Here is a 23,339-nt window from a genome sequence, read left to right as displayed (position 1 = left end):
AGATGATCTGCAAATCTCATTTGACCAGTCACTTTTAACAGAACACTGAAAATGAAAATGGATGCAAGCTTCAGCTCTTGTTAGAACATTAACAGATGGTCATTTTTTTCTAAAAATGTGGCATGTTGGTACCATACAATATGTTGCATCTGAATACTCTCTAAAGCCAGACAGGCTTGGGTCTACAGGACAATGGGTTAACATTACAGTTCTACTTCAGAGCCCTTTGGTCATAAGTTTTGGATAAAAAAAAAAAAAACCAAAACGAAACAATGAAACAGACTTAATCAACATACAAATAATCCCTCCCCCACCCCTAAATACAGAACATATTTTATTTCCTTCAGGCCATTGTCATTGAAAGAATGATAAATTAAAGAATGGTAAATATGCAGAAACTCAATGAAATTAATTGATAATGGCGAGTTGCTTTCATGTATGCAAGTTATTTGCAAATATACACACAGGTGGCGAGATACTCATTTTTAATTTGCAGTCATATGACCTTTTGGAGGGCAATCGTATTATAACACAATTTATCGAATAATCCACATATTGTTCATGGATCACCTTAGCTATCGGCATCTGAAAAAAGCAAAGAGACTACTTTACACTATTTAAATCAATTCCTTCAAAAATTAAAAACAAAAAAGAGCGCCACTTTTCCTCATGAGCACAAAACATGTCACTGTCTTACTGTTCATTTAACGATGGCGTCTACGGTCTGTGAGATCAAATTGAGTAATTTATGACCACACAACACTTTTATACATGTTTCCTTTGTATTCTCCATGCCAAGGTTTGCTAACTTGGATTCTGCTTCGGCAATTCTGTTACAGTAAACTGGTCCAGTGTGATATCACATATAAAAAATAATTAAATTCTGTATCAAAACTAGGCGCATGCCTTTATTAATGGTAACAGAAGTCAATACAAGTAAACATTTTTGCCTTAGGTATTATTTTCTGGGCTAATTCAGACAAAAAAAAAAAGTATGTATCTTCAGGTTCTAATGGGTTCTAGTTTGGCCAGGTAAGGGGAGTGACATCACACTTGGGTCAGTATTGATGGATTAAGAAAAGTACAACCTTTCATTCATATTGCTTTAACATGTACACAGTATAAAAAAAGAAAGAAAGATCTATCAATTTCTTTGTGGTGCAGAACTAATGAAGGTATGATGCAAGGCTTTAACAAATGATAACTATAGATACAAATTTCACCATAGAGTTATGCTTTAGATGAATGTTTCCATTTCTGTATAAGTAAATCCTACACTGTAGGCTTTTTCTCTTTATTTATTAATTTTGTTGGAGCAGTAGAAAATGCTGAACTGTCTGTGAACACAAGTCAGTCGTTCATTACTGAGATCCCCAGAATGCTGATATTTGCAATGCAAACTAGTAAACCGGCTCCATGAATGGCCCAGACAAACCTGCCCTGATGTGTGGGGGTTGCATTGTGTGGTCAAAGAGTCTTCCCACAACACCTAATAGGCACAGTGGCAGCCGCTGTCCAGCTGCTTCAAGAGTGCCAGGTCGATTCACTCATTGGAGACAATGCCATGGAAAATATACTGTCAGCAGCTCACCGCTAAATCATTTTCATATTAAACCTCCTCGATGCGGTGCCGCTCACCTCTGCCTCGTCTACAGCATCATTGCTTTTCCGGGGAACATAATCCAGGTCAATGTTGTTTTTATGCTTTCCTTTCCCTCGGCTCCACACAAACAGAAGAAGAAAGCAAAACAAGACCACTCCAAGGAACGTGAAACATCCCATTGCTGTGGACACCAATATTGTCTTCAGGTCCAGGGAGAATGTTGTATTCTCACTGGTTCCATTGGAACTGGTGTCATTCGAGTCCATCATATACATAGGGGTCCTGTTAGCATAGAGGAAACGGTCTGAAGGAAAGCCTTTCACAGTAAGGGAGGCTGAGAAGGTATCATTGCCAGCAGCATTGCTGGCAATGCAAATGTAGGTTCCAGAGTCTTGCACTTGAGCAAATCGTATTTCCAATGTGCCATCACCAAGAACTGTAGCTCTTCCATTTGATTTAGGAGAAAGAACTCTTCGACGCGGTGTCACCCAGGAGATGGAGGGTTGAGGGTCACCATCAGCATTGCAGTTCATTTGCACCATCTGTCCTTCATCTACCAGCAGCTGTTCTACTTTTCTGTCTCGTATTTTGGGTTTTTTGCAAGTGAAGTAAGAAGAAAGGACTGTGGTGTGGAATTCTTTAAATGACCTTTCTCTGACATTATCCGGTCCAGCACACATTGGTTGAAGGCCCCCAAAGTGCAAGGGAGGCTGCCTTTGAAATATCCAAATGAGGCGGCAATCACATGCCAGTGGGTTATTATCAATACAGAGCATTTCCAGAGTCTTAGAGGAATGGAACACATTCTCTTCTAAAGTTTCCAAAAGATTCTGGGACACATTAAGGACACGCAGAAACCTGAGCCCTTGGAAAGCATGTGGCTCAATGGTACGTAATTGGGCACCAACGATATGCAGCTCTTGGAGTCTCACTAAGTCTGAAAGCATGCCTGCATCAATGGTGCTAATAGGATTGTAGGAGAGATTTAGGTGTATCAGGTAAGCCTGATGTTTTAAAGCAAGGTAAGGTACAGCAGACAAATTAGTATTGGTAATTGACAGAGATGTAAGGTTAAGACCATACAGGCTATTGGCAGGCATCATGTCCAGTAATGGCCAATAGTCAATCTCTAGATTTTTTAAGCGAAATAGTCTTTTAAAGGCAATCGTGGGCAAAACATTAATGTTGAGATACCTTAGATGCAGGCTAATGAGGTTGTGGAGGTGTGAGAGAGCATCTGTTGGTACTGCTGTTAAGTTACATTTTTCCAAAGTGAGCTGTTCTAGGCTAAGCAGTCCACTAAAGGCCCTGTGTGATATATAAACCACTTCATTATCCCCCACCTCAAGGGACTTCAAATTGTGCAGATCTTGGAACATGTAGTCCAGCAAAATAACTATTTTATTTTCACTTATGTCAAGTTTAGTTAAATTTGACAATCCTGTAAATACCCCAAGAGGGAGTAGTTTTAGTCGATTTCCCTTCAGACGAAGGGAACGCAAATTAAAAAGGTTGTTAAAAGATCCAGGCTCTACATTTGAAATGATATTATCACTAACGTCTATTTCCTCTAGGAGAGGGTAGGAAGTAAAATCTTCAGGGTTTATGCTTTTTAGTCGGTTCTTGCTGAGGTCCAGGATTTTGGTTTCTATAGGAATGCCCTCAGGGATGGAGACCAACCGCCTTCGGTGGCAGCTGACTGACTTGTTCTGGGCCGAGCACTCGCAGCGTGCTGGACAGGCAATTGATGATCCCATGAATGCCATCACCACAGCCAAACCCAGGAATGGCTGTCGGCATGAAAGGACGGCCTGAAGCATGGCTCCACTGATATAGTCAGTCTTAATCTTAGGTCAAAGGCCTGCAAAAAAAGCAAAGATAAAACAGTCATAAGACCAGGAAATGTGATGGTTCATACAATTAAGCAGTCAACAATTCATGATCCTAATGCTTCTTTGTCACTTAGATTTAGGGTTACCAGCCGTCTGGATTCCTCAGACATGTCTTCCTTTTCGAGGACATGTCTGAGGGTGCGGATGGCTTTTCTAAACCCGACACTTTGTCTGGGTTTTGAAAAGCTTCCTCGAAATTGTGTCGGGAAGGAGGACATCTGCGCATGCGCGGATGCCCTTCTGTCCGATGAGAGCAGGCAGCCGGGGGAGAGGGGGGGGGAAGGCGGGATTAGGGGCGGGACTGTGAGTAACAGGGCGGGGATGGATGGACTGGGCGGGTCTGGGGGGTGGGTCTAAGGGGTCCAGATTTTACTACAGTAAAATCTGGCAACCCTACTCAGATCCCTCCCTTTTGTTTTTTTCTTTCCATTTTGAGGTATGAGTTCTGGGGCTGAAATAGACGGCTTTTACTTTCTACACACAATTTCTCGTTTCTTTTATTAGGAGATGTAAGTTCCTTGGTCCCATAAACCTTGGGGCAAGCTTATGCCCATTCCTTCTGTGCAGTGATATCTTTATATTTTCCATTCAGCCTCTGCTTGTATATTGGAACAGTCAAGCCTGCTGTTTTTTTATTATTATTATTCATTCTGCCATTTTCTAATAAGGGTCTCATTTTAAAAATCTTTACTCAACAAGACCCTGGTTGATAATTTTATGTAAAAACAGGGTTTGTGTCAAATGCAGATTGACGTCTGAAAATAGGCAAAAGGGGTACTTACAGTATATCCAAATTAAAAACAAAGGCCGTTCATATTTCATACTGTTTCCCCTCTAATCCTATAATCGTGCACACTCATTTTCACATTAGGGCTCCTTTTACGAAGGTGCGCTAGCGTTTTTAACGCATGCACCAGATTAGCGCATGCTAGCTGAAAAACTACCACCTGCTCAAGAGGAGGAGGTAGCGGCTAGCGTGCGTGGCATTTTAGCGCATGGTATTACTTGCGTTAAGGCCCTAACGTGCCTTCGTAAAAGGAGCCCTTAGGGTCTGATTCTATATATAGAGCCCAAAAAATTGGTGCTGACTAGAACAGCGCTTAGTGCACTACATATGGAATCGTACTTAGTGGCAGTATGCATCACTGACATTTAGGCATACACATTTAAGCCAAGAAGAAATACATGGATCAGGTGTATTCTATAACACTGAGCTTTACATAAGAACATAAGAATTGCCATCTCCGGATCAGACCCTGGGTCCATCAAGTCCAGTGATCTGCACATGCGGAGGCCCCACCAGGTGTACCCTGGCATAGTTTTAGTCCCCATATCACTGTATGCTTCTCAAGGGAGATGTGCATCTAATTTACCCTTACCCGTATCACTCTATGCCACTCTTAAGGAGATGTGCATCTAGTTTACCCTTTGCTCCTCCCCTGGCCACACTCCCTTTTGAGATTGGCTCACTAGAACTGATGCGCACCACTTGATAGAACGAGCCTACCAAAGTTCAGTGCATAACTTATAATTAGTGTTAATTATGAGTTGCTAATTATCAGCAACAATTGATAGAAAATTAAGTTGTAAGCGCAAATTGGTTATGTGTACCGATTTGTGCGCACTATATACAGAATTTGGGAGTTAGTGCACAAACTTTTGTGCACATATAGCAGAATACTGCCAGTTACACATGTAACTTAGTTGTTAAATTAGGTGCTAATTGGCTTTAACAATTCAACTATTCAACTACTGTATAATTGGCACTCATTTGCAATTGTGCACAAAAACATAGGGCTAGATTCACTTTGCAATCACTTAGCGACCCCGACCCGATTCACTAACCTTACTCCCGATCTTATCTGCGCCCGATCCAATCTGTGCATGCAAATGAGGGGGAACAGCATGCAAATATAGGCAGGCAGTGATTTACAAAAAAAAAATGAGGGACCCTGACTGGGCTGACCGATCAAAAAATAATTGACTGCTGAGGACCAATCGCTCAGGTCCTTTCCGACTGCCCTGCTCTCTGCCGCCTTTCTCTCTGCCCCAACTCTTCTCTTGCCGCCCTATCTGTCCCAACTTGCCGCCATACTCTCTGCCCCGACTCTCCTTTTGCCATTCTGCTCTCTGCCCTGACTCACCACCCTGCTCTCTGCCCGAACTCTCTTCTTGTCATTATGCTCTCTGCCCTGACTCTCCTCTTGCCACTCTGCTCTCCGCCCTGACTCACCACCCTACTCTCTGCCCCGACTCTCCTCTTGCCGCCCTGCTCTCTGCCCCGATTCGCTGCCCTGCTCTCTGCCCCGACTCTCCTGCCCTTCCCCACAGTGCGAGCCTGTGGTTTTAACCTGCGGGTTTAAAGCAGGTTAAAAACAAGGGCTCGCAAAGTAAAAAAGTAAAAAAAAAAAATTTCTAAAGCTCTGTAAGCATGCGCAGACCATCTACAGGCAAAGAAGATGGTTTGCACATGCATTGGGATTGCTGTTCAACGATTCATGCGGTTGGTTGGAGCGTGATTCCAATTGCCCCAATTTGCATGTGATTGTGTCGTGAATTGAGCGGCCGGCAACATTACGGATCGGATCACTAATGGATCGGATCCGTGAAGTTAGTGAATCTAGCCCTTAGGGTTAGATGCACTAAAGTCAGTGGCTGATTCTTAGGCCCATTGTGGACCAGCGATCGATTTGCTACCAAGTTTGCATGCAAATGATTTGCATGGAGGTGCAAATTATTTGCATGCAAATGCTACAGATCAATTGCTCAGTGAGCGACTGACACATGTGCAGAGCCCTAACAGCAGAGACGGGGGAAGAAGCCTCCTGTCACTGCAATTAGGGCTTCTTTTTTTTAATGCACAGATGTTGTGCGTGTGCTATAAACACACACACAATCTGCCCCATTAAAAAAAAAAAGAAGAAAGCCCCTGCTCTGATGGGCCTTCCCAACAAACCCCTTAAGAACCGGCACTGCGACCCCCCCAAAAGCTAAAATGGCAGGAGGGATGCCTACTCCTTCCTGCCTAACCAAGTACCCCCATGCCATGCCCCCACCCGGTCCTGGACCCCCATACCACTGATACCCCAACCATCTCCTCCCCTCCCCCCTTCCTCCCGAAAAAAGGCAGAAGGTATGCCAATGGAGGATGTCAATGGAGGTCCCCCCAAACCATCCCCTACCCTCCCCCTCCTCCTGAGGAAAAAATAAAGAGATGCCTACTCCCTCCTGCCACCGTATGCTCCCCTAAACCCCAACCCCACTCCCTGGACTCCTGTACCTTTGGAAGACAGGATCTGGAGGGAACCACAGTCCCTCTAGGTCTGAGGTCCGCCCATTGAAAAGGCCTTCTCCTCCCCAGTGCACCATGTCATGCAATGAGAGGAGCCTAAGTCCCTTATTGGCTCAGACATCTAAGGACCCTCCCCTTGGGCATCTGAGCCAATCAGGGCCTTAGACTCCTCCCTCTGTATCCCATATGATGCACTGGGAGGGGCCTAAGGTCCTGATTTGCTCAAACATCAGAACTTAGGCCTCTCTCTGTGCATCTGTGGGATACAGAGGGAGGAGTCTAAGGTTCTGATTAGCTCAGACATCTAAGGCCCCTCCCAAGGCCCTCTCAGATCTGAGGCCACTCCCAGTGCATCCCAGGATGCACTGGGAATGAGGCCAATGAGCCAATCGAAGCCTTAGTCCCCTCCCTGTTGCATCTCAGAATGCACTGGGTAGAGGAGGCCTGACATTTTGGAGTGGCAGGTCTGCCGGCTGGAGGATGTGAGCATCCCTTCAGCCGGACTTTCAACTAAAAGGTATGGGGTGGGAGGTGGATAGAGTTAGAGGTGCAGGGTGGAGGGCCTGCAGCCTTGGGAGGGTGTCAGGGGAGTTCAGATTCACACGGTAGCAGGGGTTTGGGGTGGTGATGGGAGGAAGGAGTAGGCACCCTCCTGCCAGTATTCAATGGGGGGCAGGAGTCCGGGGGAGGAGGGAGTGAGCATCCTTCCTGCCCGGTATACTGTGTGTGTGTGTTTGTAGGGGGTGGGGGGAAGGGTTCAGAGGCAGAAGGGAGTGGGAATCCCTCCTGCCTGGCATACTGCAGGGGGGGCAGGGGTTCCCTGCTGCAGCTGCTGTAACTCAGCTGATAGCAGGGGTTCCCTGCTGCAGCTGCTGTAACTCAGCTGATTGCAGCAGGGGGATTCCCTTGCTGCGATCAGTTGAATGCAAGAGATTCCTTGGCAATTCTCTAACTGGTGTCTGTGAAATGGGGGGGCAGATATGATTATGTATAGGATGCTGGTATGCGATTTTCAGCCATTTCATATGCAGCTGCTGAGAATGGTCGCCTATACAGAATTTCCTCCTTAATGTACCATATTTGTCACTGGTCTCCCATAACATTTACACTATATTTCTGAACATCTTTGATATAGAGTCTATGTCTCATAACAAACTTTTTCAAGGAATTCCCTTTTAGAAACTGTGGTTCTCTCATGCTAATTTATGGTGATGAATATTGTACATTAAATCTACATAACAAAGTGCCGCTGAGGTCTTCTAAGTGATCCTATCTTACCTAAAGTTAGACATGTAAATGTGGACTAACAATAGTATTCAATAATGTCTTAGCACAATTATTTCTCTTGTTTCACAATGTGACTTTTTTGTATTTATGATTAGAAAATGCAAATCTTTGCCCATCATTTGTCCTAAAACACTGCTGCTTTTATGCCAATAAGATACTAGGTTCATTTTCTTTTACCAGTCTTGGAAGCGAGACTTAGTAATTACGTGAAACTGTATGAAGGTTTGTGCCAAGACACACTGCAGCTCATTAATACCTGAATTAAGAACAAAAACCCTAGGCTTTGACTCAGTTTCTGGTTATATGATGTTTCCATAGCGCTGAATCTCTATGATTATTCATTTTAAACTATTGTTCCCCTGTAGAAGAAACTAATGCCACCTATTGTTCGTTTCATCACATGAATAAGGTCTAGAATTAATGGATTAAGGAAAATATGAACATGTTGAGTGAAAGGTGATAGAAGGTAGTGGTCAATGGAGATTGCTCTGAGGAAAGGGATGCTACCAGTGTTGTACCTGAAGGTTCAGTTCTTGGGTCTGCCATCATGTTTCTATGTTTGTGCAAAACATATCTGTACTAGATATGTTTTGCACAAACATAGTAAAGACTAATTTACTAAGTTGAAGTATGACACTACATTCCTAGATAATCACTTGTTTCCTCTAAGACTGTGGGCATGGTAGCACCCTATATTAGGGTTACCAGATTTTGTTCTAATAAAACCCGAACATGTGGCTCCACCCCTAGCCCTGCCACATTCCACACAAGTCCTACCCAGCTCTACCCAAGTCCCGTCCCGTTACTCCCCAGCCCCACCCCTCAAGCCTCTTCTCCCCTTTCCTCCAGCTCTAGGCTGCATCTGGAGGGCCTCTGAGCATGCACAGATGTGATCAATGATGTCACATCCATAGAAACATAGAAACATAGAAGATGACAGCAGAAAAGGGCTACAGCCCATCAAGTCTGCCCACTCTGCTTACCCACCCCCTGCCTATGCCCTAATGACCCAATTTCCTTATCTTGACCCTCGTAGGGATCCCACATGGGTATCCCATTTATTCTTAAAGTCTGGCACGCTGTCTGCCTCGATCACCTGCACTGGAAGCTTGTTCCAATGATCAACCACTCTCTCTGTGAAGAAATACTTTCTGATGTTGCCATGAAATTTTCCGCCCCTGAGTTTGAGCGGGTGCCCTCTTGTGGCCGAGGGTCCCTTGAGAAAGAAAATATCATCTTCCACTTCGACATGTCCCGTGAGGTACTTAAATGTTTCGATCATGTCTCCCCTCTCCCTACGTTCCTCGAGAGTGTAGAGCTGCAATTTGTTTAGTCTCTCTTCGTACGAGAGACCCTTGAGCCCCGAGATCATCCTGGTGACCGTCCGCTGAACCGATTCAATTCTGCGCACATCTTTACGGTAATGTGGCCTCCAGAATTGCACACAGTACTCCAGATGAGGTCTCACCATGGCCCTGTACAACAGCATTATGGCTTCAGGCTTTCGGCTGACGAAACTTCTATTGATACAACCCAATATCTGCCTTGCCTTAGATGAAGCCTTCTCCACTTGATTGGCAGTTTTCATGTCTGCACTGATGATTACTCCTAAATCTTGTTCTGCTGAAATCCTAGTTAAAGTTTCTCCATTCAAGAAGTACGTCCTGCATGGATTTCCACTTCCAAGGTGCATGACCTTACATTTCTTAGCATTGAAGCCTAGCTGCCAAGTTGAGGACCAACTTTCCAATGTAAGCAGGTCCTGCGCCATATAATTCTGTAAACTGCATTCACTTACTATATTACATAGTTTGGCTTCATCGGCGAATAGTGTTATTTTACCTTGAAGCCCTTGAGTCAGATCCCCTATGAATATGTTGAAAAGGAGTGGACCCAGGACCGAGCCCTGCGGCACTCCACTGGTCACCTCTGATGTTTTAGAGAGGGTACCATTAACCACCACCCTCTGAAGTCTGCCACTCAGCCAATCATTGACCCATGCAGTTAGTGTCTCTCCTAGCCTCATCAATTCCATCTTGCTTAGAAGCCTGCGGTGTGGGACACTGTCAAAAGCTTTACTGCGTGTTGACATCATCACATCATACCCACACATTCTCAGAGGCCCTCCACATGCGGCCCTGAGCTTGAAAACCTGGATGAACTGCTGCTTTTCAAGAATCCATCTGAACACCCAGAGAGCCCTCTGAAAAGAGGACATATTCAGGTAAATCTAAACCTCTGATAACCCTATCTTATATTATATGTTGCATAATTTACTGTGAGAAAAGTCCCATGATATTTACTAAAATATAGCACCAAACTATCAGCGTTTAGTAAATCCTGTGACAATTTTCTTTGTGCTGCTTGAGGATGGTGGTGCTGACGTAGATGGCAAGGTATAGCAAACATTTCAAAACATGGGGAGTGTAAAGGAGTAAATTGCTGGTATTTATTGCATTACATTACATTAGAGATTTCTATTTCACCATTACCTTGCGGTTCAAGGCGGATTACAAAAGAGTTAAAAATGGTGGTTAAAATGGAAGATTGTCATTTCTAGAGAGGTAAAGAGTAGGTCATGTAGTTTCTGTGTGGCGGGAAAAGGGAGGGAAGAAGGACGGTAAGTTTGATGTTAGGACTGTTTCAGGAATTTCTTGAAGAGTATAGTTTTTATTTCTTTTCTGAACATCTTGTAGTCTGGGGTCGTTATCAGTAGATTGGATATTTGTTTATCTAGTTTAGCTGCTTGAGTGGCTAGGAGGCCATCGTATAGTTTTTTCCGTTTTACTTCTTTGATCGAGGGGTGTGTGAATGGGGTGTGTGTTTTTCTGTCTGACTGAGGTAGTTTGGATAAGGCGGTTGTTCAGGTAGGTTGGGCTTTCTCCATTTAAGGTTTTAAATAACATACAGTAAAATTTAAATAGTATTCTTTCTTGGATTGGTAGCCAATGTGAGTTGATGTATGCTTATTTATTTATATTCCATTCTCCTGGAAGCTCAGAAAACATTCATAGTAAAATTTACAATCACAGATCAGGGACGTAAGTGGGAAAGCCATGGAGTACATAGGAGGGGTGATTCAATGAGGGTATATGCAAGCAAAAAACAAGAGAATGCAGATCTTTTTACATACAAGAAGGGATGCAGCCAGCAGATGACCAAGAAGAAAAACTGCATAAGTACTAAGGGTGGAAAAGAGACAATATAAAAATACGTGAGCTCTTGCTGTGCCTTTAATAAGAATTCAGGTAATACAAATTGAATTAAAAGTAAAATTTACAGAGGCTGATATTCAGAACTTTGCCTTTTACTTCTTGTACTTAGCCCTGAGGGTATTAGTTGAACCCAGTTTTTTCTGGTCTTTGCTTTCTGTTGCTTCCCCTTTGCTATTATAATGCTTTAGTTTTATATTTAGTTAGATTTCAGAGTGAAAAAGTTTTATTTATGTACTAAGATCGTGTTGTATGAAGTGTGCATGTCTTGGCCCAGAAAGAAAGAATGCATGTATATATGAATTAAAAATATTGTGTACGACATTTAAATATATGGTTTACTGTTCTTAGAATTTAAAAGGGTGTATGTAAGAACAGTTTAGCAGAGGGCCTCTTTTATCTTTATTACAAAGGCATGACTTGCAGAAGTCTGCAAGGGGCCCTGTGTGCCTTGTATGCTGTACTAAGACACAAATAGAAAAAAAATTGCAGGATTAATTTTGACATTAAATTTCAGGGTATACTATATTGTGACTCTTTATATTTCATGGGGTTATTATTGTATTTGTAACATCAAACATTTAAGGGTTTAATGAGTTAAGCAAAAAAACTGATGTTATTTAAACTTCATTGTATTATATAGAACAAACGGCAAAAAAATGTCCTATGTAATAGAATGGAAATTCTTTTGACAAATGATGTGGAACCTAAGAAATGATGTCACATGGCCATTTAACAGTATATAAGAAGGTATGGCTGAAAAAGGCTTTGAGACCTCTGGACAGAGAGTCACATGGCCTTGAAATCTCTCTGTTGGACTTCTCCATTCTATAAATTATATCTTTTTTGGAATTTTATGGAAAGGCTGAACATAAGAACATAAGAATAGTCTTACTGGGTCAGACCAATGGTCTATGAAGCCCAGTAGCCTGTTCTCACTGGTGCCAATCCAGGTCACCAGTACCTGGCCAAAACCCAAGGTGTAGCAATACAGGGCAAGCAGTGGCTTCCCCCTTGTCTTTCTCAAGGACAAGGACTATGGACTTTTCCTCCAGGAACTTGTCCAAACCTTTCTTAAACCAGCTACGCTATCTGCTCTTACCACATCCTCTGGCAATGCATTCCAGAGCTTAACTATTCTCTAAGTGAAAAAAAATTTCCTCCTATTGGTTTTAAGAGTATTTCCTTGTAACTTCATCGAGTGTACCCTAGTCTGTAATTTTTTGACAAAGCGAAAAATCAATCCACTTGTACGCGTTCTACTCCACTCAGGATTTTGTAGACTTCAATCATATCTCCCCTCAGTTGTCTCTTTTCCAAGCTGAAGAGCCCTAACCATTTTTTCTCATACAAGAGGAGTTCCATCCCCTTTACCATCTTGGTCGCTCTTCTTTGAACCTTTTCTAGCGCCACCATATCTTTCATGAGATAAGGAGACCAGAATTGAACATAATACTCCAGATGAGGTCGCACCATGAAGCGATAAAGGGGTATTATGACATTCTTAGTCTTGTTAACCATCCCTTTTTTAATATTTCCCAGCATCCTGCTTGCTTTTTTGTCCACCGCTGCACATTGGGAGGAAGGTTTCATCGTATTGTCTACAATGACACCCAGATCCTTTTCTTGGGCGCTTAACCCCAAGGTGGACCCTAGTATCTGGTAATTGTGATTCAGGTTATTCTTCCCAATGTGCATCACTTTGCATTTGTCCACATTAAATTTCATCTGCCACTTAGATGACCAGTCTGCCATTTTCCTAAGATCCGTCTGCAATTTTTCACAATCGGCATGCATTTTAACAACTTTGAACAGTTTAGTGTCATCTGCAAATTTAATAATAATAATTTTATTCTTATATACCGCCAAAGCCATAATAGTTCAAGGTGGTTTACAATAAGAAGAGCTGGACAATCAGCAATGATGAGCACAATGAAACGTCATTGAATACATGTCAGAAGGAGCTGGAACAATCAACGCACGATCAGCAAAAAGAGGCACACTGTAGTCATCAAATACATGTAAGCAGAGTACTGAGAAGGCTTGAGGGTTCTTGGTTACATATTGGTTAGAGTATAAAGAGAAAGGGCTTTAAGAGATCTTAGGTTACACTCACCTCACTCGTCGTTCCAATTTCCAGATCATTTATAAATAAGTTAAATAGCACCGGTCCCAGTACAGACCCCTGAGGCACTCCACTGTTTACTCTCCTCCAATGAGAAAAATTACCATTTAACCCTACCCTCTGCTTTCTATCCGATAACCAATTCCTAATCCACAACTGAACTTCGCCACCTATCCCATGACTCTTTAATTTTCTCAGGAGCCTCTCGTGAGGAACTTTATCAAAAGCTTTATGAAAATCTAGATACACTCTATCAACCGGCTCACCTTTATCCACAGGTTTATTCACACCTTCAAAGAAGTCAAGCTTATTTGTGAGGCAAGATCTCCCTCGGCTGAACCCATGCTGACTCCTTCTCATTAAATCATCTTTGTCTAAGTGTTCCACAATTTTATTTTTTATAATTGTTTCTACCATTTTGCCCGGCACCGAAGTGAGGCTTACCAGTCTGTAATTTCCCGGATCTCTCCTGGAACCCTTTTTAAAAGTTGGCGTAACATTGGTCACCTTTCAATCTTCAGGTACTACAGACAATTTTAGCAACAGGTTACAGATCACTAACAGCAGGTCAGCAATTTCATGTTTGAATTCTTTTAGTATCCTGGGATGTACCATCCAGTCCTGGCAATTTATCACTTTTTAACTTGTCGATTTGGCTCAGTACATCTTCCAGATTCACCGAGATTTCTTTCTGTTCCTCCGCATCATCACCCTGGAAAACCATTTCCGGTTCAGGTGGATCTCTTGCATCTTCTTCCCTAAAGACCAAAGCAAAGAATTCATTCAATCTTTCCGCTATGGCCATATCCTCCATGAGCACCCCTTTCGCTCCTTGGTCATCCAATGGTCCCATAGATTCCCTTACAGGTTTTCTGCTTCTGATGTACCTAAAAATATGGCTATGAGTTTTTGCCTCTTTTACAAGTTTCTCTTCATATTCTTTCTTAGCTGTCTTTATCAATGCTTTGCATCTAACTTGCCAGAGCTTGTGTTTCTTCTTATTTTCTTCATTCGGATCCTATTTCCATTTTTTAAAGGATGCTTTTTTGGCTCTAATAGCCTCTTTCACTTCACCTTTTAACCACGCCAGCTCTCTTCTTTCCACCTTTGCTGATATGTGGAATACATCTGCTCTGGGCTTCCACGAAGGTATTTTTAAATAACATCCACATCTGGTTTACAGTCCTAACCTTTGCAACTGATCCTTTTAGCTTCTTTTTAACCATTTTTCTCATAGTCGCCTTTTCGAAAATTAAATGCCCCTACAGTAGATTTCTATTGCGACGTTACTCCTGGTATAAGCTCAAATTCAATCACGTTATGATCACTGTTTCCCAGTGGACCCAACACAGTTAACTCCCGTATTATGTTTTGCATTCCATTAAGGACCCAATCTAAAATAGCACTCCCTCTTGTCAGTTCCCGGACAAGTTGCTCCAAGAAGCAGTCATTTATGACATCTAGGAATTTTACCTCCCTAGCATTCCCCGATGTAACATTTAACCAGTCAATGTTGGGGAAATTGAAATCAGCAAGTAACAAAGCTCATACTCTATAAACAAATATATCTATAGAATTAACTGTCCCCACCCTAGACCATAGAGAAAAGCTAATTAACAACTAAGATTACTATAATTATAGACTGAGAATTGATAAATGTACTGAATAGCACTTATATTTATAGCTAAAAAACATAAATAACATATATTTATAAAAATGTATTTAATAATATTTAATTTAAAACTTTGGATCCTATGACGATATAACACATATAGCTTTGTGTAATGAAACTATTGAACACAAAGTGGTGTTTCTGAGGATCATAAAACTTTGAATGGGTGTTATATCATTAGGGAAAATATGAGAGATTATCCCTAAATCCTGATATTATATGGAATAGCCCTACTACGATTGATTACAAGGCTGCCAATTATTTGATAGATCATTCTCTCCCACTGCCACACAATACCCACCTGCCTCCGACCCCTCTACCCTTAGCTTGAATTAGTTGGCTGACCGAAGAGATGCCTACTCCCTGCAGCCAGCTCCCACTGGCCCACCTCTTCAAAATGGGCCTTCCCAATGCTGGGGGAGTGGGCACTTGGCAGTGGGAGAAAGTGGGTATTTCTCCTGCTGCTGGGGGGGAGGGAGAGTTTGCCTGGCAGTGGGAGAGAGTGGGCATCTCTCCCACTGTTGTTGTGTTTTTGTTTTTTCTTTTTGTGTTTATTCTGCACATGTGCCCATCGCTATCACCAGCAATGGGCACATGCAAATTTAGTGAGTTTTCACTACCCTCCGCCAACCTCCTTTGCATGAGCGTTTTTTGGAAAATGGCTTACTTTTTAAAATTTGCTACCAGAACGGCTGCAATAGCAGCCCGTCGTTTTTTAAAAAAAATCTAGGCCTGAGCCATAGGAGCTTCTGTTTAGGTAGAGGTTTCTATTATTTTTTAGTGACAATCTGCCACCTAGGTGCATATTGATGATGTCACAATGATGTCAAGATGTGCATCAGACATGTCCACTTGCTCTGAACCACAGTTTTTGTGAGTAGGGTTTCTAATCTTATTTTCTTAAACTTTGGGAATGAGTTATGTATGCAATACATTTGTTCATGTGCTTTGCTTGAGTAGTGCATTATTAAATATCTTTTAACCTTAATATCAAACTGGAGTACTCTTTACACCAGAAAAACAAAACCTTCTGGGATTGAGGTTTAGTATGCAATATATTTTTTCATATGCTTTGCCTGAGTAATGCATTATTACTGTTTTTTATCGGTCCATAAGAAACACTTTTTTCCCCAAAAAGTGGGTGGAAATGTCTGTGCGTCTTATGGAGCGAATATAACAAATTGGAGAGATATTTTTTTTTTTTGGGGGGGGGGATTAAGGTAGGGACTACTGACAGGTTGACCCCTCGGCAGGTCCTCACACATAGCAATCGTCAGCTGAGAAAGCCCGTAGAAAAATCCTGGCCGAAAGCGATCCAATGCTGATGTCAGCACCGCTCTTCTACATTCCTGGGTTGTGAGGTGTCAGCTTTGGTCCACGTGTGCACACACACCAGACAGCCCTTCATGCAGTTCGGAGGAAGTCCTTGAGCCTTGTTTCCTTTGCGCAGGGCCGCCCTGACTGAAAGCATGATTTACTACATTTATTTTGAACCATCGGTTTCCTCATTGAAGTTGTGCCGTTTCCCGTCTTGAGGAAGTAAATTGTCAATATTTCAATCAAGCAAAAAAAAAAAAAGAATGCATAGGTGTGGTTGACATGAACATGTTACAGATATTCTCCCAGAAAAGTCTCAGCCTAGTATAAGGTAACTCTATGTCTATAATGTAACTTAGTTTATGAGTTTATTTCAGTATATCACTTTATTGATACACGGATGCTGTTGGGGCGTATAATGGAAAAGGAACCAGTGTCAGCTGCTGGTATTTAAAATTTTACAGTACACGGGACATCAGATTATATGCAAATAAGGTGCCAGCTGTGTGAGCACTGTGCACCTACAATACTGAACCAACTCCATTACTGTGTCTACAGAGGGATAAATTGTGTTGACTTCAGCACATCTAATCTTTTAAAAACAGTTACTTTGTAGGGTACAGAGCCTGGCAAGGAGAGGGGCTGGATTCAGAGCCTAGTAGGGAAGGTAGGACAGGGTGCAGAACCTGGTATATTTTATTAAATATATTAGTGCACAATTTGGTTCAGAATGGTTTTTTTTCTTGGTTTTCCTCCTCTAAACCTAGGTACATCTTATGGTCAGGTACATCTTATAGTGCGAAAAATACGGTAAATATCTTTTTACCTTAATATCAGACTGGAGTATTCTTTACCCCCCAAAAACAAAACCTATACCACTATATCTGGACACCTCCAGCACTCCTTACCCATGCCTAGCTAGCGCCCAACTCACGCCTAAAAGTAGACCTGGTTTTGCAACACCTACATTTTAGGTGAGAATGTAGATGCATTAGAACGCTGAGCAGCATGCAATTCTGTAAATGGGCGTCTAAATTAAAGCCATGCCCACGTTTATCACGTTAGGCACAGCTTTTTCCGATGGGCATCTATGAAATTCTTGATGCCTATGTTGTGGATTGCACACAGCCTTTGGACGTCTAAGTTCTAATTATTGCTTGTTAAAGTTGTTAATTGGGCTTATTATTCAATTTATCTGGACGCCTAAGTGGTTGGACGTCCACATAGTGGATGCCTAACTTTAGGCATCCTTTACAGAATTTGCCCATTAGCACCCTTTGTTGAATCCCCCTCTTAGTGGTCTTTTTAAAATTGCACTCCTTCTCTCAACAATATACGAGTGTAGTACCATTGAGATATTTCAATGTCTTGTCTTGCCTGTGTAATAAACTGAAATTGTTTTTCTAATCCTGTAATCTACCAAGTACTAGTAGTTTTGGATCCGTCAAATTTAAGTTCATAAATTAAATAAAAACCAATATGAAATAAAATGACTCGATGGCACTGGACAAGTGTGACATTTCTATTTTCTCAACTGCACTCTGATCCCAAGTTAATGTTCTTAGTTTTCCTTAGGGCTAGATGTGTGACAGGAGCTAAAATCAAACAACAAACATAATCAAATTCTAAACCTCCTTGAAAACCTATCCATCACCCCCCTAAAAAAAAACAAAAAAACCCCACATCTTGCTTCACATGCCATATAATATTGGCTGACTTTGTTCTAGCTGTGCTTTTGACCTTCCTATAGAAAAGCCAGATGACCTGCGTAAAACGTAAATGAAATCCATAGATTAAACTCAGGCTACGTGCCTTGAGGTATCATTTTGGTTTAGAAGACAATGCTTTTAACTAAAAGTGTGAATCAAACTATGACATTCACATTTCATTCTCAATTCCAACCGGATTCAGAGAGGTCTGTTCACGATATCTATTTAAAACAATGTTTGCTGAAAAGATTTGTGCACTGACATAACTGAGAACTCACCAGGATTTATTGTTCACATTCCAGTTTGACACTTTTACTTTTTGTTGGTAAGCAATTCTCACAATCCAGAGTCCTAGACTCCCTCAGCTCCTACCTAGACCAGTGTTCTTCAACCACTGGTCCATGGACCAGTGCCGGTCCACAGAAATTTCCTGCCAGTGCATCAGGCCCAAAACAGTGTTCTTCAACCGCCGGTTCGCGGTGCGATTGATGCGGCGTTATCTTTGGGCTGGCTCCCTCTTCCTCACTGACTCAGTGCACAAGGCCACGGGCAACGGCTCCTACGTACATTCTGCGCCTGAACTGGAAGCCTTCTCTCTGATGTTGCAATGTCAGAGGGAAGGCTTCCAGATGAGGCATGGGACGTGCAAGGAGCCGCTTCCCGCAGCTTTGTGCACTGCGTCAGTGAGGAAGAGGGAGCTGGCCTTAAACTAACACCAGGGGCAGCATAAAACGGCTTCTGGTCATTGTGATTGTTTGTAGGATACAAATGCTCTTTTGTTCTGTTTTATGAGTTCCGAGATCTCCGCAGAGAACCATTGGGGTTTGTTATTTCTCCACCGTTTACTTACGGTTTTTATAAAGAGATTGGCTTCTTCTGAGGCATACCTGGGGTCTGATCCTACAAACGCAGCCTAAAATGTAGGCGCTGGGTAGTGTGGCGCTTAGGCATGAGTTTATAAAACTTAGATCACTTTGTAGAATTACATCTAGCGGTGCCTAAGTGGACTTGGGCACCGACAGGAATCCTAACCTTAGGCGCCTCCAGTTCCAAAGTGACTTTGCTGCTGTTAGCGGAGCAGGATTGATTGTACACTTAATAAGATTGATTCTGTCGTCTCTTCAGCACTCCCCACTCCTGATGAAGATTTCAAAACGGGGCCTTGTCGAGTGGAGATAACAGTGGCGATATGAACCTGAGAGGATTCAGCTAAGTTGAATTGCACCTTAGCTGTGTGATATTTAATGTAATGTAATTTATTTCTTATATACCGCTAATTCCGTTAGGTTCTAAGCCAGTGTTCTTCAACCTTTTTACACCCGTGGACCAACAGAAAAAAAAGAATTATTTTGTGGACCGGCAAACTACTAGGACTAAAATTTAAAAACCCCGTTTCCGCCCCATCTCCGCAAGCTCGGTCCCCACAAATCATCTGATCCCATCCACACAAGCCTCAGTTATGATTTTATATTGAATGTATTCTATTAAAGTATAAAAAGAAACAATATTCTGTACAATTGTCATTTTATAAATACAAATAATTCAGAGCAAGGATCAACAAAACCCCTGTCTCCCCTCCCCTTCACATATATCCTCTCTACTATCAAGAAAACTGAACAAGCCAAATTATTACAGAATGCTACACAGAAATATCATGCTAACAGAATACTGCAGTCACACATGACTGGAATAGTTTTAGGGGAGTGCAACTAGGGCAACTGCCCCCTGGTCAGAGAGCACCCTAAGCCAGCTGGAAGCTAAAGAAGCACTTCCTGGGTTTTGCAGTCCCCAGTTATGTCTAACACCAGCTCTAGCAGGATATATATTTCAAATCTGATATATTCTAATCACAAAATAGAAATAAAATTATTTTTTTCTACCTTTTGTCGTCTCTGGTTTCTGCTTTCAATCTTCTTTTCACTCTCTTCCTTCCAGCGTCTGCCCTCTCTGTCTCTTCAATCCAGCATCTGCCCCTTCCATCCACTGTCTGTCCTCTCCCCCTTCCATATGGTATCTGTCTTCTTTCTATGCCCCTCTCCCCTTTCCATCCAGCTTGTACCCCTCTCTCCTTTTTACATGATTCATTCCAACTTCATTGCTCTCTTCATTTTTATCTCTCCTACACCAGATCTATCATCGTTGTCCCTCTCTGCTTATTTTTCTGCTGACCCCTTCCTATCATCAATCTCTCTACTTTCTCATGCCTGTGTCTCCCCTTCCCCTCCTCTAATCTCTCTGCCAGCTGCTTCCTTCCTTTTTTCATTCTCCCTTCTTTCCTCCTCCTGTCCAGCAGTAACTCTCTTCCCTTCCTCCCCTCCCAGCAGCATCTCTCCTTCTCCCTCTCCAGTAGCAGCTGTACCTTTTTTCCCTTGCCCAGCAGCTTCCCAGACTCCTTTCCCTCCTCCCCTCCCAGCAGCATCTCTCCTTCTCCTTCCCTCCAGGTCCAGTAGCAGCTGTCCCTTTTTTTCCCTTGCCCAGCAGCTTCCCAGATTCATTTCCCTCCTCCCCTCCCAGCAGAATCACTCCTTCTCCATCTCCAGTAGCAGCTGTCCCTTTTTTTCCTTGCCCAGCAACTTCCCAGATTCCTTTCCCTCCTCCTCTCCCAGAAGCATCTCTCTTTCTCCCTCTCCAGTAGCAGCTGTCCCTTTTTTTCCTTGCCCAGCAGCTTCCCAGATTCCTTTCCCTCCTCCCCTCCCAGAAGCATCTCTCTTTCTCCCTCTCCAGTAGCAGCTGTCCCTTTTTTCCCCTTGCCCAGCAGCTTCTGATAGTGGCTTTCTCCCCTCCCAGCAGCTCTTCTTACTTCCTAGCGCAGCGATTCAGGAAGGCAGCCTCGGGTCCTTTGTTGAGTCGCGCCGCCTCTGAGGAAAGAGGAAGTTGCATCATCAGAGGCAGCCGCGACTCAGCAAAAGCCCCGAGGCTGCCTTCGTGAATCGCTGCGCTGGGAAGTAAAGGAGAGCTGCAGAGAGGGGAGAAAGCCACTGTCAGAGGCTCCCCAAGATCTCTCCGCCCAGCGCACGCTTCACATGTTGATGTTGCCGGCCCTGCGCGGACCGGCAAAAATTTCCTGCGGACCGACACCGGTCCGTGGACCGGCGGTTGAAGAACTGTGTTCTAAGTGGTTTACAGAAAATATACATTAGGGTGCATTAAAATTATAAGTAAGATAGGTACAACTTAGAAATTCCCTTACTGTCCCGAAGGCTCACAATCTAACTAAAGTACCTGAAAAAATGACAATTAGTAGAGTAATAAAGAAATAAAAAATAGAGATAGAGGAGAAAAATAAGAAAAAAAAAACCCCAAAAAACATTCTAATAAGACTACAATGATCTAAAGGACTTTGAAAGGTTGAAAAGAGGGGAGATAGGAATAGATGTAGAAGGGAGAACCGTTGAAACAATGGAATTCTGGGGAAATTTAAATGAAATTTAAATAATAAAATAAAAACAAAACAAGTAGCAAAACAATGAATGAGGTTAAAAAATATATAATCATAAACTAAAAAGAAAGTGAAAATAAAAACAAAATAGTTAAGACTGAAGTCCAGCTTGAAATGACTTCACTGCTTTGGCTGCCAAACTTCTCCAGGTGTCATCCGATCCTAGTCAGCAAACCGGAAGCCCCAAATCCAGTGTCTCCGGACCTCAACTCGTCTGAGATATTCACACACTCCTCCTGCATGCCAAATTCGCTGAATCTGTGGTCATTCTCGTTGGGAGCTTAAGGAGTTTTTTTTTTTTTTTACCAATTTTTTTAGTTTAGCCCCGTATTTATGCCAGAGCTTTCTTGGCCTAAATACTAGCACTAAAACAGGCACCTAATATAAAACACACTTTCAGGTGCCTACCTGAAAGTGGTATGTGCCTACCAAGTTAGGTACCTACCATCCAATTAAGTGCAATTAATTTAAATTACAAATCATTAATTGCCAATTATCAGTGCCAATTAAGCTTTCTAAATAATTAAGTTAGGCATCTAGATCAGCTAGGTGCGCCAATCTAGTCGCCTAACTTTAGGCATCAGTTATAGAAATGGGACATTGTGCATTTTATTTCATCATTCCCTTACTACTACTATTTAACACTTCTATAGCGCTGAAGGGCGAATTCTGGACAGACTGAAGGGGAGAAAGATGGCAGAGCGGAAGACCTGAGAGTAGCGAGTTGCAGTGATATAAGTGTGAGGAGGGTGTGGATAAGGGTTTTGATAGCGTGCTCAGAGAGGAAAGGCTGGATTTTGGTAATATTACAGAGAAAGAAGCGATGTGTTTTAGCGATCTGTTGTAACTGGGCAGAGAAGGAGAGAGAGGAGTCAGTGGCGTAGCGAGGGTGAGAGGCGCCTGGGGCGCTGACGCCCCTCCCCCATCCTCATCTCTGCAACCCCCCACTCCTGCCTGCTGGGCGCACCCCCGCTACTTCCCCAAACCCGCCTACAGCGCACGCACCCACCTTCCATTCCTCTAGTTAAATCTGTTGCTCACGGCAGTCAACAACATGCTCCCGACGACCCCATCAGCTCTCCCTCTGATGTCACTTCATATGTGCGGCACTCGCAAGCGATGTCAGCAGATGAGCCGACGGGGGTCACGAAAAGCATGTCGTCGACCGCCGCAAAGAGCACATTGTTGACTGCAGCGAACAATAACTTCAACTAGAGGAGTGAGGGAAGGGACGGGAACGTGCGCATGGAGGGGAGGGAGGGAAAGAGGCGGGAGGGGGTGGAGAGGAGGACGGGTGCCGGTGCCCGGAGCAGACCGCCTCCCTCGCACCCCCTTACTGCGCCACTGAGAAGAGTCAAAGATGACCCAGAGATTACGAGCAGACAAGACAGGGAGGATGAAAGTATGGTCCATAGAGATAGAGAAAGGAGAAGGCGAGAAGGTGGGTTTAGTTTGGAAGATGAGCAGCTCCTTTTGAACCATATTCAATTTTAAATGGAGGTGAGACATCCAAGCAGCAATGTCGGATAGACAGGCTGAGACTCAGGCCTTGGCTGTAGTAGAGATGTCCGGTGTGGAGAGCTAGATCTGGGAGTCATCAGCATATAGGTGATACTGAAAATCATGGGAGGAGATCAGCGCTCCAAGTGGACCAGGGTATAGGTCCACTTCCCTTTCAGGGAAGGGATGTTAACAGGATTCTACATGCCCAACAATGTTATCATGCATGTAAAAACCTGTATATGCGAACAGAAAAAGAATCAAACAGAAGCCAATAACAGTTTGGGCAAA

At 43.0% G+C, this 23,339-nt stretch overlaps 1 protein-coding gene across 7 annotated transcripts in view; it reads right to left on the bottom strand.

Annotated features, from left to right (window-relative positions):
• Positions 1-315: 315 nt before the first annotated feature.
• Positions 316-23,339, bottom strand: part of LINGO2 (leucine rich repeat and Ig domain containing 2) — a 2,394,831-nt gene continuing 2,371,807 nt past the window's right edge. For all 7 annotated transcript variants that reach the window (XM_033919804.1, XM_033919821.1, XM_033919813.1 and 4 more), the window contains one exon: positions 316-3,464. In XM_033919804.1, coding sequence (XP_033775695.1) covers positions 1,594-3,423 — 1,830 coding nt within the window. In that variant the 5' untranslated portion in view covers positions 3,424-3,464 and the 3' untranslated portion in view covers positions 316-1,593. The remainder of the gene's footprint in view (positions 3,465-23,339) is intronic.

This window comes from Geotrypetes seraphini, chromosome 1 (genome assembly GCF_902459505.1).
Source record: "Geotrypetes seraphini chromosome 1, aGeoSer1.1, whole genome shotgun sequence".
Classification (NCBI taxonomy): domain Eukaryota; kingdom Metazoa; phylum Chordata; class Amphibia; order Gymnophiona; family Dermophiidae; genus Geotrypetes; species Geotrypetes seraphini.
The sequence above is the reverse complement of the archived record's forward strand: the minus strand, read 5'-3'. Positions and strand labels throughout refer to the sequence as shown.